Here is a 17,583-nt window from a genome sequence, read left to right as displayed (position 1 = left end):
TCCTTTAAAACAAACAAACAACCAAACAAAAAACCCTGAGCAAGTTTCCTGGATCATCAGTATCTGGCGAAATAGACTAATGTTATTGTTCATTATCTTAAAGCACATAAAATGGAGAAACTATGTAAACTCACTTTAGAAAATGTCCCAATTGAGTAGATCAATACAAAATGTGTACTATACTGAACGGTGGGCAGTCTGAACATATCTATGACTAGTGGGACCTATTTTCAGAGCCAAGGAAGCCAGATATTATAAAAGCAGAACCTTCACTGTCTGAAAGACATTAGCCCAGTGCACAGGAGCACTACCCCTGACCTCAGGAATCAGATGGGCAGGATTCCCATGGCATTTCTTCCTTCATGGAGATGTATGCCCTCTGACTTGGGGCTCTAGTGGTGATGGGAAGGATTCACCATCCAGTATCTCTTTAATCCTAACTATCAGTAGTTCCATTACTTTCACTTTATAGATGCAAAAACTAAGGTTTGAAGTAATTAAGTGATTGATTGAAAGTCACTATAGTTAATTCAAGCTTAAATCCTCATTTCGCCCCATCCAATATATAATTCTGGGTTTCTAATTTGTTAAATGAAACCTTTAAAGATCTTTTTTTTACCAGAAAATTTTAAAAGTGTTCCTATTTCTTAAATTTAAAATGAGTTTTTAAAAATAGATACAATTACATATAGTTCACAAAAATACAAGGTTTCCATGAGACCAACAATGCCCAAGAAACTGTGGATTTTTTTTTTTTTTTAAGAACAATTCTAGGAGCAAATGAGGAAGAAAATGGGAAAGAGATTGCAAAACTTGCTGCATGGCCTTAGCAGGATCTGTATCTATTTATTTTTACTATTAAGTCCTATAAATGCTAGAGTTAATCACAGCTGGCAGTATGTAAATTATCTTAATTTGCAGCTTCTTGAGGTTGAAGGTTGTGTTTGTTTGGCTGATTTAACTGTATTGCCACTTAATTACCAATATAAATGCTCTCAAATTATAGAAACCAATATAAGCATCTCAATTTAAAATTTTATTTGCAGAACCCAAAGTAATGACATTGAGCTTCACATTCACCTAGTGAGGTGAGCTGAAGAAATCTGGCTTTAGTACATAATTACGTATTATTAGTCTTCTGCCTGAAACAGAAGTGAGTCTTTCATAGGATTTCAACATGACTGGGGAGGACAAGCCATTCCTCCTCCAGTGGAAAAAATATGTGCACCTTTAGAAAGAGACACTCTGGGATGTAAAGGGCCTGGGAATAGGTTACAAGGGCCATGAAGGTGACTTGATTTTGTAAATCAAGGTGACGTGAAGTCACATGATGGCAAAGCATTTGAGCAGGGAGCTCTACCTCTTTGAATTAAATATTCTTTGAGGGAGAGTAGGCTGTATCCTGAGTGTAACTCACATAGTACTGTTAGCAGAACAGAGCATAACAAAGACACCATCCTTGGTTTCATTCCCTTTTAAAGACTATGAACTAATTTACTCATTCCAGTAGCTGCAGACTGCATTCATAACCACAAACTCCAACTGAGTTTTCTTGGTTCAGAGAGGGCTAGATTAGGCCAGACACATAGGTCTATAGATATCTGCCTGGAAAACATTTCAAGTATCACCTAGGTGTGTCAGGAACTGATCATCACTCATATGGAGAAGTTCCGCATTTGTTTTACAATGCCATCTAATTTGTCAGTTCAGTTTAAAACAATTTGAGCACCTACGGATATTTATGAACTCAGAAGCTAACAACATGAAGGGAAAATAGAAATGGTATGTTGTTTGACTCTAGCTTTCTGTATATAGGAAAGTGCAGGCCTTGAAATCATATCTTAAGTTAAAAAAAATGTGATATGTTATGAACTGCAAAAGTTCATGGCAGAGAACATGCCAATTAGAATTTTTGCTCCATAAGATTAAAAGTATATCCTTACAAATAAAAGTAGTTAGATTTTTAACATACTATACATGGTTACTGCTGTCTTCCTTGGTTTTGTAAATGGGAATATGGGACAACTTTTCTCATCTGACTTTCTATATGCAGTAATGTGCCATTGCAATGAGACAAGTGCATTTATATACTGTATCACAATCCTTATCAACAGGCGTTTATTGAATTCAGGCAATGTCCATGTATACTTTATATACTTGATAAATAATAATACTTAATTTTTTATGTAGTGAAATGTGTACATTTTCCTATAAATAATGTTCAGGTCCCTTTTTAATATTACATTTATTAAAAAATTATTTTAAAACTCAGTGTCTCAAAAGGAGTAAAAATTACTCTGCAGTTCTCCAATACTCCAAGGGTCAAATATGAAAGGCCTCTTTAGTTTGCCCCCAAAATATTCTTCTTTATCCTTATAAAAACATGAACTCCTAGAGTTCATGTCAGAACAAAGGAACCAATGCGTTTTGGGGAACTATGTATAAATACTATGATACCCAAAAGAATTAGCTGCCATTACTGGGAAATTGGGAAATGGATGCATAGTTTTTAATTATGAATAAATTTCAAACTTTCCATCAAAGTCAAATTATGCTGCTGTTAGTCAAATCTCCTGTAGGCATTGATTCAAGAACCTGCTGATGGAGTAAAAATACACAGAAACTTGTTAACGAGAAGTAAAATTATCTACATCTCAGCAAATAATGCCGAAGTGTCATATAATATGCTGAGCTCAGGCAGCCCATGGCCAATGGAAGAGCTCTCTCTGTGCTTCCCCGTTAATATTTACAGTTGGAAGCAATACATGGCTGCAATCTAAGTGCTGCACCTAAAAAGGGAGTTGATGGCTCGATACCTTGTTTTCTGACACTGTGAAGCACTGAAATAGCTACCTTCTTAATCATCGCCTGCTAACGTTGTGTTAAAACTGGAGCGAGCATAGCACATGGCTGTTTTATACAAGCAGCAACCCCGGGAGGTTGTCTACATTGTTTAGTTATTTTATTTCTTGATAGACATGCTGGGTGTTAAAAGCACAGGACTGAAAGTTGTGAATTATGGGTCCTTTTCTTTGTTCTCCTGCTGAGTTTTTCAGCATTTACGCAGGCAGGCACTGTAGAGACAGCTTACTGCCCAGACACCCACTGTGTGCTGGGCACCTTCCTAGAACTTACCAAAGAAGCCCACCCACCCATCGGCATGCTTTACTGAAGCTTGTTCTCACGTGTGAAGCCTTCAAGTAATTAAACAAACTTCTACAAGCAGGGAAATGCGACTGGCTATAAAAGCACTGTACACGGTAAGAGACATGAAATATAAAATAACCACTGATTCTCTTCTCTCCATGAATAAATATGCCAACTAAAGGTGACAATTGAAATTACAGAGTAGATTTGGGGTTCCGTCTATACAGTGCTCCACCTCGCACGCTCCAGGGCAAAACCAAACAAGAGCTAACAATTTAGATGCCAAGTCTGTGGCTTACTAGCTGGATGAATTTGGATAAATTGCTTAAATCCTCTTTTAGATAATCACTATCTCCTCGGATGGTTGTGAAAATTAAAACAGAGTGTACAAAATGCTGGGAATATATTCAATCTTCAGTTTGTAATGACTTTTCTCTTTTCCCTATATACCACCTTTTAATTTAGAAAAAGGATTTTCCAGAAATGATTCCTTTGTAGAAAATGAACTAGATGTTGGAAAAGATTAATTGCCTGGATAGAATGCACAAAAAAGCAAAGACCTCGTTGTCATCTTTGTAGCAAAATTAATATATTTATTGTGGGTTCCTGAAACTAGGAAAAGAGCCCTAAAAGTATCAGCTAACATCTTTTAAGAAAAGAGAACAATGAAACCATGTGACCCAAGACCAACTTCTAAGAACTATTAGGAATAAAAATGCCTTTTAGGACGGTGGTGATTTCTGCTGGGGTCTACCACCACACAAAGAAGAGCATTTGGACGGAGGTGAGCCCTGTCGTGAGTGACTGCTTTTCTCTCGACTTCTCTCTGCGAAGTTGTAGCTACTCCTTGTGAAGACGTTGAATCGCAGCAGATGGCTTCCTTTTACACCCAGTGCTGTCAGTGGAATGTAAATGTGTCTCCTCACCACACTGAAAACACCGAGGCTGTGTGTTTAATCTGTGCTGTGCTAGCAGAATGACCCTGAAAAGAACATGAGCATGGAGCACGTTTCGAGAATTGGCATCTATCCTTGTAAACAGGATTGGGGAGGATTTTTTGAGACCAGTGACTAATCACGGTTTTCTTCCTTGGGCTCCTAACAGCCATATCCCTGAGGACAAGTAATCTAAATGGTGATTGAATAGAAAAGTTATAGACCCAAGGGAAATATCTTTTTTTAAAGGGGCAGGGAAGGGAGTGTTTTTCTGGGGTGTGGGAAAAAAGAAGAGGGAATTGTGATGAACCGCAAAATTGAAGAGGCTGAGTTTATCATTCGAATTCTCAATTCTAAGTCCCTTTGGGAGTTAAGGAAACAAAATTTTCCTAGGTTTCAGATTATTAAAGTTAGGAAGAGGAATATCTTAGCAATTACTTCAAAAATTCAGAAAAAAATAATGTAAATAATTCAAATGTCAGTATGACATAGAATATGAGAAAATACCAAAATTGACAAGATTATCCAGAAAAAGAACCTTATATTTTGAGAATACTAATAAATTATAAAACCAAAATAATAAAGCACTTTAGCCGGATCATCTAATTTCCTCTTAAATAAGTCTCTGAAATGGGTAGGAAGCAGGGAATTTGATTTTCATTTTATTAAAACAGCCAATGGTAAAGAAGAGTTTTTATGTAATTTGCCCTGTGAGCATTTTTTTAGTAGAGTATCAAACTTCCTAATGCCTCTACCTCCCATCCTTTCTTGGGCAAGGACCTCTTTTGAAAGAATGTGGAGACATTATGCATACATATTTACTCTACATATTTTATATAGACTTAGAAATCCCAAAATATAAAGAAACCATTTTGCCTATTTTGTCTGAGCTAATTTTATAATGGCTTTTAAATTCTGTGCTAAATCTTTATGTAGAGATAGAGTAATTTTAGTTTGGCAGTACTTTTAAGCTAATAGGAAAATGCTGTTAGACTTTATTTTGGTCTTCTCCAAGAAGGAATGCTTAGTACTAATATAAACATATCTTTTCCCCTGTCATGTGTTTGGGTACTTAGTAAATGGTTAGTAAAGTGAAACAATGTTTTGTTTGTTTGTTTGTTTGTTTTCTTTTTCCCCTCCTGCTAACTTTAAAACTTACAGAGTTTTCCCCAAATGGCTTATTTGGAGTTTGAAAGCCCAACTTCTGAAAGACTTTTTTTTTTTTTTTTTTTTTGTAGCTCTAAAAGTAAATATTATTTCAACAAATCCTCACAGTGTGAAGGTTTTGGTCTTTGCTAGTTTTCAGGTACTTTGGTGATTTCAGTTGTTGCTGTCTCATAGATTCTGGTAATGCTCACTTCAGATCTGCCCAGCCATAGCTCCACAAGATCCCTCTCTGTTTAGATATACCGAGTCTAAAACTCTTTGGAAAGGAGAAGGTTGTGCAGTAAGAGGCTTCCCATTAAAGCATGGTGTGTGTGCTTCATCTTCCGTGAGGCAGAGTTTAAAACTGGAAGCCTTATAATTTGATGTAAACTGACAGTGACAACAGAAATGGCTACTTCTGAGATTATTTAAGGGAAGGAGCAGGGTATACACATTCATCAACAAAACACCAAAAGAAAGGGTTTTTATTTCTAGGTTTGCGTTTTAAAATAAGAATGGAGTAAATGGCACAATAGATTATATAAACAAGGACTTCAATGACAAGCTGTCGAAGTTAAAGCAATATATTTTACATGGGTGACCTGACGCCACACTTTATCACCTACACTAGGGGAAGCCAATTTGAGTCTGGTCGATAAAATACAACTTCCAGAATTGGGCCTGGGGCAAAGCTGGCATGGTATGGCGGGGCCTGATGACCTGGCATCCACTTCTGTTGGATGGGACACAGTGGGAGTTGGCACTTCTACCATCTGGGGCTTGTCTGGTATTTAAGCTCGATTTGATAAATAAACACTTGTGCAGGTATGTCAGAAGGGACAACACAGTTGGCTTTGCTCCAGTGCAGTTTATGCTCTGGTAATTTAATGCAGGGCTGAGGTATAAATGGGACTAGTGATTCAAAAACTGAATTTACTGCAGTCTCACAACTGTTGAAAATTAAACTACATGTGCTGCAAGTTAGGGGTGACTAGGGTATCTCATTATAGGAGGCTGTTTTTTTCAGAGACTAGAATCTTTGTTGAATTACAGAGGGACGTACTTGAATGTAGACTTGGACCAAATAATTTTCTGATAAGTTGACCATAAATCCTCAGTAAAATAAGCTTGGTGTTCTCAGAATATCTATTGGCTTTTTGATCATTTTTATGGCTTTCCTTTTACTGGTCAAATTATCCTTATATGCTTTTAAAGCTCCTCTGACATGGATTAAGTCAACACAAACCAATAGACCTTCATTACTTTGGCAACTGGTTTTGATTTGGGGGCAATAAATACGATGACACAGACTAGATTACCTTTGCCGAAGGAATATGTGATAAGCCATAAGGATGTCAGGGATTTGGCATTCTTTTTCCTGTGTAATGTGGGAATGAATGAATAACAGCTTTTAACCAGCTGAATAAAGTTGGAAAGAAGAAAGAAATCAGAATGAAAAAGTGCCATGGTTTGGGTTTTAGGTTAAAAATGGTGATACCAGTAGATCACGAGAAAGCCCATGAACACACAGTGAGTGCCTGATGCTGCTTGGCACTGGTAGTCAAGGTTCAGGGCAAATAGGTGAGGGAACTGTCATCTGATGTGACCCATACCTTGGTATCTGGAAGGATAGATTTGGCCATAAATGGGAATAAAACTTACTGTGTGATAAAAGTATAGAGGAAAGAGAAATCAGAAAGGGCTAGAATAGCCAAGGAACGGAGAGTAGGAGAAACAAGAACTGCATATTTTGGGGGCTAAAGAAACTTTTCATTATAAAAATCATTTTTTAAATACTACTTTCCAAATATTTTCTGGAATAAAGGCTCAGATCTGAACAGAGTCAATAAGAACGGTAGAATGAACACATTTACCCTTCACCCACACTACCAAGTTTTAAACACTTTGCTATCTTTGCTGTTTCATTAGTTACATACATTTCTTTGCTGAATCATTACAAAGTAGGTTGCAGACATCATAACATTTTTCTATGTAATTTTTGGGTAAGCATCTTCCAAGAAAGAAGACTTCTTTCTAGAGTTACAATGCTACTATCATATTCAAGGAACCTAACATTTCATAAACTTTCCATATTCAGGTTTCTCTAATAGTTCAAATAACATCCTTTTTTGAATTTTTTTAAATCCAGGATTCAATCAATTGCATTTGGTTATCAGTTGTTGTGTTTCAGTATCTTGTAACCTCAAACATTCCCTCCGCCTCCTTTTTTTTAATATTTATTTTTTAGTTGTAGTTAGACACAATACCTTGATTTTATTTATTTATTTTTATGTGGTGCTGAGGATCGAACCCTGGGCCTCGCCTGTGCTAGGCAAGCGCTCTATTGCTGAGCCACAACCCCAGCTTTTCCCCCTGCCTTCTTAATTCATTAAATATTCTCTTCCTTTTGAAATTGTGTATAAAACAAATTTGCATGTTTTTCAATCGCCTCCTTAAAATATACCTACTATGGAAGAGATGGGGTATAAAGAAACTCAAATCTTTCCTGTGCTGTAAAATGCAGATTAATAGAGAACTTTTGGCATGTACACAGAAGAAGAACCGAAATAATAAAGTTGATATGTAACTGACCCAAGTCAAATGGACTAGGAAAGAACCAGCAGAGAATGTACATGAAATGGGCTTCCACCTCACTTCCAACTCCTCCTGAGATAGTGTCTCCATGGTTACCTGCTCAGGTTCCCTAAACACCTTCCGGGTTGAGCTGCCACTCCCGCTTCCACATCTCCATCTGTAACCGGCGCTACATAAAGGCTCACCCTGCCCAGACAAGCAGATGCACCAGTACCGCTGTCGTGCTTCTTGTTCCCCTTAAAGCAATGGGACCATGGGTGTTGTCATCTGCCTAACGCTCCTTCCCAGCCCTCTTTATTTATTTATTTATTTAGAGATTCTCAATAAATTGCCCAGGCTGGCCTGAAAATTGGAATCCTCCTGCCTCAGCTTCCCTAATCCCAAGGATTACAGGTGTGTGTCCCTGTACCTGGTCACCCTTCCCTTCTTTACCTCATTCCCCCAGCAGCTACCTTCCTCTGAGAAGCTCGAGGTTCACCAGGAGGCATTCCTTCCTTCCACTTGCCGTCCTTCATACTCACCTCCCACCTAACGCAGCCCACAAGACAATGGTTGTTTGTAGCTGCCCCCACCCATACACACTACTATTAAATAGAAAGGTGTTTTTTTTTTAAGACCATGACCTTCCTTTCAAGTTCCAGACCTCCAGAAACTTCAATGTCTGAAACTTTGAAGGCATTCAATAAAGATTTATTGAATGAATAAATGCATGAATAAGCAAAAGAATGAATTCACCACCAATACATTTTCTGCGCTATACAGGACTCATGACTGCAAGGAAATTAATAATGCATTTAACAGAGCAATGAGCATTACAAGTGTATGAGTCAATAACAATTGATTAGCCATTTTGTGCAAAGCTCGGCATTTTGTACTATTGGAAAGTTCCAGAGTAAACAGATAAACAGGTACTCTTTCCTTACAGTCCTAAAGGGAAAGGGTAGAATTTGGCTTAACTCACAAAGAACAGTAGCAGCACATTCAAGTGTATATTCCATGTCATACATCCCTAGCTATAGGTCTTCCCAATTACTTGCTGACACTGGATATTGCTGTATCAAGGAACTAGAGAGAGTAGAGTCACAAGGGCTTCCTTGGGGGTGCTTTGCAAAGAGGAAGGAAAGATTGAGTAGTGCCCTAAAAAGAAGAGAGGTATGGTTGAATAAATGGCATGTTTCATGATGGAGAAGTGGCATTGGCAGAATTAGGTGATTCCCGCTGAGAAGTGGAAAGAGAGGTGCTTTGTTGGAATGGAGGTAGATGGACTCTGACAGATAATAACCAGATGGGAGTTCATTAATAAAAAGGATCAGCTTAAAGATTAGAAATGTTGGTTTGATATGTTTGGGTTAGTTTCCATGGACTTCTAAGTCTGATAATCAAGGTTTTGCTTTCATTTCCTTTTTTGTTATCGTTCAGATATGAGGTGTCCCTCAGAAGCTCATGTATGAGAGAGACAGTGCAAGAAGGTATAGAGATGAAATAATTGGGTTATGAGAGCCTTAACCTAATCAGTGCATTAATCCCCTGATGGGGATTAACTGGGTGGTAACTGTAGGGACACAGTGTGTGGTTGGAGAAGGTGAGTCCCTAGGGGCATGCCTTGGGGTATATATTTTGTATCTGGTGAGTGGAGTCTCTCTGCTTCCTGATCATGTGAGCTGCTTCCCTCCACCACACTCTTCTGCCATGATGTTCAGCCTCACCTCAAGCCCCAAGGAATGGAGCTGTCTGTCTGTGGACTGAGACCTCTGAAGCCATGAGCCCCCGGAATACACTTTCCTCCTCTACTATTGTTCTTGTTGAGCTGGATGGAGGGTGTAGATTCTAGGGGAAGAGAAAGTAGCTGGAAGACTATTTAATCACTCAGGAAAAAGATAGCTAATGACTTAGACCAGGATTATGACTGTGGGGATGCAAAAATGTGAAATGTGGGTGGAAGACTCAAGTGGGAAAGGGTCTGGGCACAGGCTAGTGAAGACATGAAGGGATCAGGGTTGAAAGCTCCAGGTGTTTAGTAGCTCACCGCGCCGTGCAGTTTACACACTCAGAATCTTCCATTAGCAATGACTCTTTTCCAAAATAAAACAAAGAAAGAAAAATAAGAAGAAAAGGGAAAGGAAGCAAGAGCATCCACAAAACTTTCTGAAACCAAGATGGGCCAAGATCGTGTCCATTTGTTTCACCTAACCCTTGAAAAGAATGATTCGCGGGTAGAAGATCACAGCTGGCTGCTGCTACTTTATTGCTTAATCTTCACTAGCAGTTCCTGCTAGGGTCACCAGGTGATGTACCTGCCCAGGATATGAGGGGCAGAAAAAAGGTAAACACAGATTATGTCTAATTTCACAAAGAGGAAAATACCCAACCGTCTCTGTGCCCGCTTGGTGCCTCCCTCAGTTGTGTCCTTTCTTATCAACCACACCAGTGTTGGCACCTCAGAGTTGGCACCCTCCCTGCAGGGGAGCCAGAGAGCAAAGGCTTCCATTCCTCTGTCAGACACATGCCAAGATTTTTATCAGGTAAAAACTCCCAAGAGAAAGAAGTTCTCAGTGGATCAAGTCCCTAGCTGGCCGTGTGCTGCTGCACAAGCTCTTAATCTTTTAACTCCCTGTTGTCAATCACTGTGTCTCTGTGGGACAGACACTGTTCCAGGTGCTGGGGAGACAGGCGGGAACAGGGAAGGCAAACATCTCAGCCTTCACGGAGCTTCCATTACAGTGGGGAGATGGGTAAACTAGACAGATATCAGAGTGCAGAAGAGAAAGCGGACTGCAGTTGAAGAGGGGGGTCAGAGCAGGCCTCCCTGAGAAGGTGACGCAAAATAGAATCACCTACCTTGTTGGGTTAGCAGGGGAATCAAAATGGTCTCTGTGTGTAAAACATCTGGCAAACCCCTGACAAAAGGGTCAGAAGAAATGCTTAGCTGTTATCTTTCAACAATAAATCTACAAAACATAATGAAATCTGAGTTTGGACTTCTGGGACTTGGTTCTTGTTTGAGAGAAAGATAATTTTTATTCATGAGTTCTTGGGTTCCAAGGAAAACAATAATATCGCTTACACCACCTGCTTCCAGAGAGGAAAAATATGAAGGCAGTGTGTCCAAACTTCTAGCTGCTTGTGTGCTTCTGCCTGCAATCTGGGTTCTAAAGCAAGAAGGCGGCTGTGAAGCATCAGGCGAGAACTCAAACCCAGTGCCTGGGCTGGCAGGGCTGGAACCCGTGGGCTCACACTGGATCTCAAGCCAGCGTGGTGCTTACACAGAGCACGCGTACAATCATTTGTCAAATGCAAGAACAAATGTGTCGCTTTGTGCCCAATTTCATAGCACATCTCAAGTCTCAATATAATTCAGCTGTTTCCTTAAAGGTCATAAGAGGAAATGTGTCATGCTTGGGTTAAAGTATGAAAGAGGCTAATGGTTTAATTGCACCTAGAATTCCAAATGCATATCTCTATGCTAGCGCAGTTCCTTTTTCTCATTTACCTCCAGCGTTTTGACAGGAAATTTTCACAGTCGCTATTCTGGCCTCTTGAGCAGGGCTTTGTAGGGAGATCACATGGGAATTTTCCCAGGACGACACCTTCCAAGCTGTGGTGGCCTGAATTAACCCATCTCAGCCTGGTTTTTCATTCCTGGCTGTCCTTGAAGACCCCCAATCAGAAGATTTTAAGGAATTATAATGATGTGGTGGGAGTTCATGAGAGAGACTTTATGTCAAATTCCTTCTTTTTCCAGCAAGGAGTTTCAAATGCTGCCAACTGCAGTTGTACACAGCCTTAGAGAGACTGGGGCTCACCATTGTATTGTTCTCAGAAATCCCAGGGAGAGCTTGCAAGTTTCCTGGGAGAAGCAGGTGGTGAGATGAAGAGATGGGCAGTGCCCAGGAGAAAATGACTGACTGCTCTGTGCTCTGCTGCTGGGCTGAGCTCCTGGGGAAAGGCAGGTAGCTCTGCCACAGCCTCCTCCTGCACATTCCGAAGACTTCCAGTCTATAAACATAGCATCAGGCTGAATCGCCCCCTCTTTGTCCCAGGACCCCTCCCTCGTCCTCTCCTTGGCTTTTCAATACTTTATTTGCATCCTTTATAACTGTGAAGTGGACAGTGTATTTATGGTTAAAAATTAGCTGCCATAGTGATATTAATTTTAAAACCAGAGTCCTGGCATATATTCAATATTACTATGGAAACGGCTGTTTCTAGTAATTCACTGATAAGATACAGTTCAAGGACTCAGGTCTGCGTGGGAGGTTTTCACCATCCACAAAATTGAAGCTGTACTTGTTACAATAGTGATTCCCAAGAACTGCTCTCCAAAGTTAAATATGGAATATTCCTTTCCCTTTTTTTTTTTTGTTTGGGAGATGAGAGTTAAAGTTATCTTTATTTTGTTTTAAATATGCACATGCAAGATAAATATTCTAAGTGGTGTTTTAAAAACATGTTTAATTTTCCCACTGATCACTAATTCTTATAATAGCACACAATGTATGCTCATAATACCTACACAATGGCGCACACACATACATCACACACATACAAACTAGTTTCAGAAACTCACATAGAGAAGCTGGACTGCAGCTTGTAATCACCTGCGCATTCAACATCCTGACTTCCCACCTTAAACTGTCTCCACGTATTTCTCTGTAACTGACATACAGCTGAATTTTGGAAAGGACTTGAAGAAATTCACTCCACTGCAGTGTTTTCCAGGAGCCAATTTTAATCTCAAATATCGCCACTGTTTTTAAACACAAACACATTTCTGCTGATTTTATAAAACCAGGTATGAGAAAATGACCTCAATTGTAGCGGCATCAATTCTTGAATCAATTCTCACTTTAAGTCAAAGCTTTAACATCTTCACTTCCATGCACAGGGAAACGTAAGGTCAATTTTCCCAAGCAGTCTTGTAATACTTCATATTGGCTGGGGAGGGGGGGCGGCCTTCTTTCAATGTGTTTATTTTTTTCACATTCTTCTGAACACTGTCATCAGCCCTAAATATTATGAAAGGCAGTTTTTGATGCTGAGGATATAGAAATGGGCCCATATGTTTTTCTTTCCAGATAGGTCAGCTCATTTTATATTTTCAGAATTAGATGAACTGTTCATCAATGTGTGGGTTGTGGGTGTCAGGAGCCCTGAAATCCACACTGGGCAAGGGCAGCCAGCAGGAAAGTTCACTGAATAATAAAAGAGAAGGGCAACAGCATAGACCAAGTTCTCTTTCTCCACACAGCTGAATGCTATGAATCTTGGAGCGATTCTGAGACACGAGAATTATTTCTTTTCTATTTTACAGATGGGAAAACAACACATATAAACCAAATGTACTAAAAATTGACAAAACTAGATACAAACCCATTTGTCTGTTTAGCAAATACATGCTGTCTCCAGTCTGCCTTCAGCAGAAACAGTACAGAATCTCTTTTCTGGGATTAAAAGATGCACTGGTGAATGGTTCCAACATACAGTAGTCAAATAAAAAGATTAAAAATAAGTGCTGATAGTTTCACCTCAGAGTGCCATAACATAACCTGGCTTTGGGTTATAGATAGGCCCTAAACCAGTCAAGGTTTCAGTGAACCCACTTTGGGGGAAAACCAAAGTGAAATACTTATTTATTCAGCAGCTAAAGAGTCATATTTTTAAAAAAGAAATTAACAATAATAATTCAATATAGTTTGAAGCCTGTCATCCTTGAGAAAAATAATTTTACATGATAGTCATTGCTAATATGGGGTATATCTTTTTCAGGAAAAAGTTATTCAAAAGCACAGTGTTAGAAGTACCACCCGTCCAAACAGGTCTTGTCCCACACTTGGAGGCCCCCATCATCCTCAGTTCACATGTCACAGTAGTTTCAATTATCAAAAGATCCACTCCACGGCTATATATTTTAAGCATGGTTGAAGAATAGCAGACCAAAAGGAGCCTTTCAACCATGGGACTTCAAAGGTAGAGGATCTTCCAGAGGGTTTTCAAAATCCTACTCATTCCACTTGACTCCAGAGCTTAATGACATGCCTTACTTGATACAGCTAAGGGAACTCTCTCATCAAAAACACTATGAGGCCTAAACTTGCAATTTAGTCTTTATAGGTTGGCTCACTGGGTCGTACTGCAAAATCCTAATGAAATTCTAGTTTATCTTTTATAAATAAATAGAATAAGGGAGAATGGTCAATGGTGTGTTAATGGCTACTAATATTTTTATGTTTTGAGAACTTCCTTTAAGTCATACTTTGTCTATTTCACATCACTGCGTTTCATTTAGTCCTATCCCTTGAAGTGGATATTAATATCTAATTTTATAGATGATGAAAATGAGTCTCTGAGAGATGAAAGAAGTTGCTGGTGTATTCACACAAGTACGTGTCAGGATCATGAATTGAACTCAGGTCTCTCCCTCTATAGGCTGGACCCTTAACTACTTCATTAAGTGACAGCAACGAGTGGCAAAGATAGAGCTAGATTCTAGCCCTTGAATTTGCTTTTCTTCTTATCACATCTGAGGACAGTAAAGCCTCTGTAGGCAAGGTTCTTGGTTCCTCACAAATCACGAGTGAAACAGATCAGCTCTCTGGTACCTCCTGAATTGTGGCACTCACAGGGACTCTGAGGCTATGCCCAAGAGGCCCTCATCCTCCCAGGTGCAATGCAACAAATGAGAGGATGTAGTTGGACTTCATTTCCCCACTGTCAGCAATCTCCATCTTAATGAGACAATAAGAGAGCAGAAAAAGTTTAGAAAACAGAGGCAAGCCAAATCATTTCTGCCCATCTGTGGACACACCCAACTCACTCATCCAGGATAACAGCTGTACTCCCAAAGTTGACTCCATTTACTGGAGAGACTATGATTAAATCAACAACCAGGGATTTAGGAGTGCATTATCTAAAGGTCTGGAGATAATACCAAGGGTTTTGCTGGTCAGGTTCCATCTGCCCTGCTGTGTCCCTGACTTTTGACCCTTCAAGGCCAACTCTATGACTCTGTTCATTTTTCCCAGACCAGAGTTATCTTTGTCAATAACACATGTAATTACACACAAAAGCACCACCGAGCAGTATGGATGGGGAATTTGCCCTCTAAAATCGTTTTTTTTTTTTTTCCCTCAAAAACTACTGGATTCTGTGAAGCTCTTCATGTATTACTCCTAAAGCTCAAATAACTTGAAAATGAAAAGTTGTTCTGACTCAGGATTTTTCACAGCAATATAAAAGAGAAGGGAAGCGATTATAGTATTTCTAATTACCTAATAGCACCATATCCCTGAATGTGCTAGGTGCTTGAAACTAGCTTTTTCTAATGTGAATTCATAGTCTTCCTACACAGGCCTGTTTCTTTTACTATGTCCCATTCCCAACTAATGACATCCCATCCAGGTACTCACCTAACATGGGATCCTCAGCCATCTTAATCCTTCTCCTATGCTTGTCCCCAACTCCAGTACAATCTGATGTGGAGTGGTGCCAAATTTACCTCCAAAATCCCCCTCATCTACCCTTGCCCTTCAACCCTCATTTCTTTGCTAAACTTAGACCTAGGTCATTCTTTATCTTGACAAATAAATGAACTAATTTTTCTACTTCTAATTTTTTACCTACCTTCACTGTCTCCAATCCTTCATCCTAATATCAGAGACAAATTAATAAAATCTGATGATGTCTTGTTCTTTCTGAAACATCTTGAATAGCCCCAAAATGACTACAGGGCAAACACCAGATTTTAAGGTAGTCTCAAATTCCTTGACAAAATTTATCTCCTTTATAGTTTTATCTTTTATCAATGATTTATATCCTTTCCCAATTCAAACATGGAGATGATGGGCAATACCTTTCTTTGGTCATATTGGGCTTCTTACTGTTTCACAAATTCTAAGCACTTTTCTATCCCCTGGCTTTTTAAAAATTCAAATTATTTCATCCAAATAGCATTTCCTGCTTATGATCCTTGAACTTTCACTCATACTTCAAAGAACAACCACATGCTTCATTCTACTCTTACTCCACTGTATCCCAATACAATTTAATGCACGATCATAATACAAATTTACAGTGCACTATGATTATTTGTATGTGTGTGTGTGTTTCCTCCTTTTCTTCTATCCTTAAGATCTGAGTTCCAAGTTCCAAACTTTAATTTATTTCTGTATTTTTATTTACTAGTAATACCCATAGTAAATAGTAAGTATTTTTGAATGAATAGAAAAGCTAATGATTATGAGCAAGATTCAGTGATTAGACCCAAAACAACAATACGAAGACATCACTGTATTACATTAATTATATAATGATTCGAACCAAAGCGCAGGAACAATTAAATAACAACAATGAAAACTAAGGATACAAAGATATTTAAACTGCATAGAATCTTAAAATGGAGTTTCTGTTTGTGATGGTAGATTGGTTTGGCAATGGCACAGGGCCCATAGAGAAAGCTAAGTGGGAAGGTGAGGGAATTTACTCCTATATTTACTCTGCTGGAAATATTTCTCCTAAAAAAATCACTTAAAATTCAAATAGTGACTGCTTCCTGTCTTTACTATTTATATGCAACTCAATCATAGTTTCATGTATTTATTGCCAAACTGATAGAGTTCAGGTTTTCTAAAGAAGTGCTTTATAATCACACTGCACCAACATTAAACCAACCATGTGCAACTAGTAAACCCACAAGATCACAGGGTTTGGATCCTCTTGCCAGGACTCCACCTACAGCTTTCTGGTACTAGATGTTTGGGTTTGGCATTGAACTCATGTGCTTTTACAAGCATTCAACTGTCACTTCAAATCCAAATCGCCTGAGAGACTAGTGTTTCAGTCCCTCTTCTCTAGGGATCTTCCCACAAGGCTCAACTAATTTAATTTGTTTCCTTTCCCAAGAAAGACTGTAAAACAACATTTTTTTTTAAAGTCTAAAATCAAACTTTGGGCAAGGGAGGGAAGAAACCATAAATAATGCAATCCCATGAATTTAGAATTACACACACATACACACACACACATGTGTGTTCATTTCTTGACCTTGATGTCACATGAATGACCTTAGTCACTAAGATTAAGACACTGAGCACAACAGATAGTTCACATCACACTCTCTGCCCATAGGGCTCAGATGCTAGACAGATGGTCATCTTCACATGATCTAGGAATAAGAAAACCTGGCTGTCTTTTAACACCTTGGTCTTTTTACAATACTGAGTGGTACCAACTTGATCTTGTTATTCTTCACTCCAGGGGAGTTCCATTGTTCTAAGTTAACTTTTGCTCTTGAATTCACTTCTTAACTGTTGCAATTCCTTCAGTTGGCAGATGACTTGATCTCAGACATTTTCACTGCCATTGGCTCCGTGACGTTAGCCCTATTATTCATCCTCTTGCTGGCTGTTGCTGCTTCTATTATTGCCTCCAAAAAAAGGGCAACTCAGGGAACCTACAGCCCCTGCCGCCAAGAGAAGGAAGGCTCTCGAGTGGAAATGTGGAGCATGAGGCAGCCCCCCACGTTGGAGAGGTTGATTTAGAAGCATGGTGCCCCTTTGAGAAAAGGGTCGGCTCACGGTGAACTGATGATTGGACTTGAGTGATTTTTTGGACATACCTGGAGACACTAATTCAACTTGGATTGCACTGGAACTGTGAGAAGGATAATTTTGATCTCCTTAAAGATTTTCATAGTGGTTTGACTTGACACCATTGTTTTTTTTTATATTAACCAATTATTAAACTATGTCTGCACCATTAATTT

The 17,583-nt window shown here is 39.1% G+C and overlaps 1 protein-coding gene across 3 annotated transcripts in view; it reads left to right on the top strand.

Moving 5' to 3' along the window:
* Crb1 (crumbs cell polarity complex component 1) overlaps positions 1 to 17,359 on the top strand; it is a 131,609-nt gene extending 114,250 nt beyond the window's left edge. For all 3 annotated transcript variants that reach the window (XM_027945671.3, XM_027945672.2, XM_027945670.2), the window contains one exon: positions 17,144 to 17,359. In XM_027945671.3, coding sequence (XP_027801472.2) covers positions 17,144 to 17,359 — 216 coding nt within the window. The remainder of the gene's footprint in view (positions 1 to 17,143) is intronic.
* Positions 17,360 to 17,583: the final 224 nt, after the last annotated feature.

Source organism: Marmota flaviventris, chromosome 12 (genome assembly GCF_047511675.1).
Source record: "Marmota flaviventris isolate mMarFla1 chromosome 12, mMarFla1.hap1, whole genome shotgun sequence".
Lineage (NCBI taxonomy): Eukaryota > Metazoa > Chordata > Mammalia > Rodentia > Sciuridae > Marmota > Marmota flaviventris.
This window is presented reverse-complemented; position numbering and strand designations above follow the sequence as displayed.